At 36.2% G+C, this 4174-nt stretch overlaps 1 protein-coding gene across 1 annotated transcript; it reads right to left on the bottom strand.

The window, feature by feature from the left end:
- Window positions 1-511: 511 nt before the first annotated feature.
- On the bottom strand, window positions 512-3875 carry RPL34 (ribosomal protein L34). Its single transcript, XM_015811657.1, has 5 exons — window positions 3796-3875; window positions 2582-2655; window positions 2391-2490; window positions 1132-1235; window positions 512-638 (listed from the first exon to the last, which is right to left on the bottom strand). Exons 2-5 carry the CDS (start codon window positions 2644-2646, stop codon window positions 554-556), a joined length of 354 nt encoding a protein of 117 aa, XP_015667143.1. The 5' UTR covers window positions 2647-2655; window positions 3796-3875; the 3' UTR covers window positions 512-553.
- Between the last annotated feature and the right edge of the window lie 299 nt (window positions 3876-4174).

Genomic DNA, 4174 nt, shown 5'->3' with positions numbered 1-4174 from the left:
TGACAAGCAAATCAATGGGGAAATGAGATTCACTTAACAACTACCTGTACTTCCTAATAGCAAGTAAATATGATGATTTCTAAGATTTTTTTTCTTCCCACATTACTCAGTTCTAATTATTTAACTAGACAATTGCCTTTTAGAAGTGATTATTTTCCTAGTTATCAGTACAGCATTCTGAATACTTTTAACTTTATATACCATTCACCTTAAACATACACAGGTACCATTATTGATACTCAGGCTTTCCATCACCTATATTTTCTATGCCTGATTCCTTTTGACAGGTTAGTTATTTTTGTACACCAGTTATCTCTTTCATGTCTGATTATTAATTGTAAATCATTTTGATGCTGTAAGTGCTATTATTAGCCCAAAACAAAAAGAAAAAAGTTTTGCAGATTAACTGTAAATTGGAAGCAGTGCTACCAAAAATGAATGCAAAAGGACCTTATTTTAGGATATCTTTGCTCTTCCCAATAGTTTTAATACTCAGGAAAAATCACCATGTAGATTATTTAAATCTTCATTTATTGAGCGACAATAGAAATAATCACTTTGATTTTTGACTCTGTGCTTGTGCCTTCAGTACTTTGACAACAATCTTCTGTTCCTCAATAAGGAATGCTCGCTTGATTCTAAAAAAAAAGTAAAGCATTGTTATAATTCAGCATATCACAATCATAACAGGCATCAGTTGAAAAGCTGGTATTTGTTAGTAGATCCAATCTACATGTCATGTTAAAATAAAGCCTTTATGGAGAAGTAGGAAGAAACAGTAGTTCTTTTTCTAATTTTAATTTTGTTAAGTTACAAATATATGCAGACAGTCTTTTTCTTTTTCCAATGGATCAGTAAAGCTCCTTACAGTTGCAAGATATACCAACTGTTAATGAACTGGTAAAATAAAACAAGGTAGATGGATACAGCTCTCTAGGTTACTTTGAACATTGCAATTAACAACTTGTACATCAACATGCCTTAAAAATATTCTAAAGTAGGTAACTATTCTAAATTATAAGTTTTGTGAATCACTTACTGACAGAGAACAAACTATAGTATATATGTAATTAGGATACATTCAAATGAACATATGAATTTCAGCAAAATTATACTTAAAATATTATTTACCTGTCACGAACACATTTAGCACACATCGAACCTCCATAGGCTCTACTAACGTGTTTCTTTGTTTTGGAAAGTCTCATAAGAACTTTTGGTCGAACAGCGCGGACCTGTAGAAAATAAAATACATCTTTCTGTAATTCACCCAACTTTATATAAGCTGAAATTTATCAAATAAAAAAGAATGTAGGCCATATAACTTTTGTGCTTATTTAAATCATCCATTCACAATATGACAAAACATTTATGAATAAGTACTATAAATAAGTTTGTTTTAATTTCAAAGACTGTATTGTTTAATACTAAAAAGTATATTCAGAATAGATCCACTGAAATGGAGACTTTAGCTAGGCATGACATTATTGTGCTACCTATTTCATTAAATTGCTATTAAGTTTGTCAAAATTTGGATTTGGCTCTTAACAATATCCTTGCAACAAATGAACCCACACTTCCTGAAATTATTTCAAATATCAGAGTTTCATTCATATGAAATGACAACATCATCCTGTCCAATTTCATCAGACAGAGAAGACATACAGGGATTTATATTTCGTAGGTACCAGAAGGTGGGCCTTCTCTGGTACATTCTCTCTTCCACCACACCAGAAGTTAGGTTGGATCCACCCCTCATGATATTCCCTAGATCCCTAAAGAGCTGATTGTTACCAGGGCTGGGAGTCCCAGGAACCAGAGACATATTTGGATAGCTCCTCTACTGAGATATATATACTCACTTTCTTCCCTGCCTAGGGTTTGTATGTTTTAATTTCAGTAATACTTTGATTTTGGGTTCTTTTTAATATTTTTATATTTGTTTTTATATATTTCTTACTTTATTGGATTATTGTATGCCACTCACATTCACCTTTGATGAGATAGCTGGCCATATACAATCTGATTAAGAATAAGCAAATTCTTAAGAACAATAGGTACCTGCCCAGTTGGAATATACCACTGCATTTACCACATCACTTCAAAAGTTAATGTTCTCTTCTAAAGAACTTTTAAAGAGCTTGGGAGAATAGAAAAAATGAAAACGTGCTGCCTTAAAAAGAGGAAATTCTAGCAAGCAAAATATTTTTAGCTCCTCAACGATCATGTTATTGTCTAGCATTGTTTTTTCTGAAAGTTAAAACTGCTACTAAATTTAAAGTCATATTATAGCTACTTAAATACAAATAGAAAATGATTTCCTCATATAAATTGTCTTGTGTCCTGCAGCTTGGTCTTTGTATAAAACTACTTAATAAAAAAAGACTTACACCACGAAGTCTTCCTGGGCACACACCACATGCAGACTTTGGTGCCTTGCCAACTTTCTTAGTATAAAGATAAACAATCCTATTACCAGGTGTCCTGGACCTGTATGAACCAGATAACAAATAGTATGGTCACAAACTCAAACAAAAGACATTCAATCAGAAAATAGCCAAGAATTCTAGATTGGACTTACAGTCTGGTCTTGTTAGAGGCTGTATTGTAGGACAGCCTACGCCGGTATGTCAAACGTTGGACCATTTTCAATGCCTAAAACAAGGGAAAGTGAATGGAATGTGAGAAAGGTCATTCTTGGACTAGAACTATTTAGATTTAACCATATATCAGCCATATCCAATCTCCCAGTGGCCTGGACTACATATCCATAATCTCTGGGTATTACAGTGTGGGAAATCTAAGAGTTATAATTCATCACATCTAATGCTACTTTACACACTTGATTACAACGGTCACGCTGTTAGCATTAAGCACAAATAACATTTAAAAACATTCTTGTGGACAGAAAATACTATTAAGCATGTCTGTCACATTTGACATGTTGCTAAAAATGCCGATGCTCTCTCTACTCTTAAAAATTTTGCGCTTACACAAAAAGCAAAGATTTACACCCACTTTCTGCTAATACAAACCAATGGTTTATACTACTTTCCCCCAAACAGTCCTCCCTGGATATTTCATGGAGAGATGAGCATGAGCTCATGAGCAATCACTAACACACAGGGTAGTCTCAAATGGGGAAAAAAAAACTGATGCAGAAACATTTCCCCTCTCCCCGTCCCCAAAAATGTCCCTAACAAAGTTGGTTCTGGGAGAATATTTCTGGGCAGGTGGCGAATATTTTTGCATCATGTCACAATCCTATGTTTAAATCAGTGTTTCTCAACCTTGACAATTTTAAGGCATGTGGACTTCAACTCCCAGAATTCCACAGCCAGCATTGCTGGCTGTGGAATTCTGGGAGTTGAAGTCCACATGCCTTAAAATGGTCAAGGTTGAGAAACACTGGTTTAAATGTACTGCAGAAAAAAAAAACACTACAGATGAGCGAGCAACCACGGAAGCTAGGAAACAAACTGCTAAATGCTATCTATGCCCCTTAAAACAGCAGCGTAGCTGAGCCAGTGGAAACTCAAGACCTCTTGTAACAACTACGGGCAGGATTCGAAGCCTTATTCCTCCAAGGCCAGGCTGGGCGGCCTCCTTCCTGCGATCGCATCACGGCCTCCTTCTCTCCTATTTTAACATTTACCGCGACCATACACCCTTCATTCTTCGCACCAGACTCCCAGCCGCCTCGCAGCAAACCTTTGAGCTCACCCAATTTTTCTATGCAACGGATGGAAACAGATTAAAATCAACTCCCTCCCCCCCAAAACGAGAAGAACGAACCTTAAGAGGGCGCTTGCACCGGAAGAGAAAGAAGGCGGTGGCGGGGGAGGTTAAAGTTCAAACGTAACCCTAAGAAACCGGAAGTGCGATTACGTCTCTTCGTTCAGTTCCCAGGGAAAGGAAAGTGGGCGCTGCCATTTTCTATACGGGGGGGGGGGGGAGGTAAAAACCTTTTCCTTCAAATGTAGACAGATGACAAAGGTTAAGGCAGCTTTCTTATTGCGTCAAGAATTTACAGGCATGATGATACACTCTAAATATAAATAGTGCGGTGTATATATATATAGTGCGGTGTGTGTATATATATATATACATACATACACCGCACTATATATATATACACCGCACTATTTATATTTAGAGTGTATCATCATGCCTG

This window comes from Protobothrops mucrosquamatus, unplaced genomic scaffold (assembly GCF_001527695.2).
Source record: "Protobothrops mucrosquamatus isolate PMUCROS unplaced genomic scaffold, P.Mucros_1.0 scaffold_4, whole genome shotgun sequence".
Taxonomy (NCBI): Eukaryota; Metazoa; Chordata; class Lepidosauria; order Squamata; family Viperidae; genus Protobothrops; species Protobothrops mucrosquamatus.
This window is presented reverse-complemented; position numbering and strand designations above follow the sequence as displayed.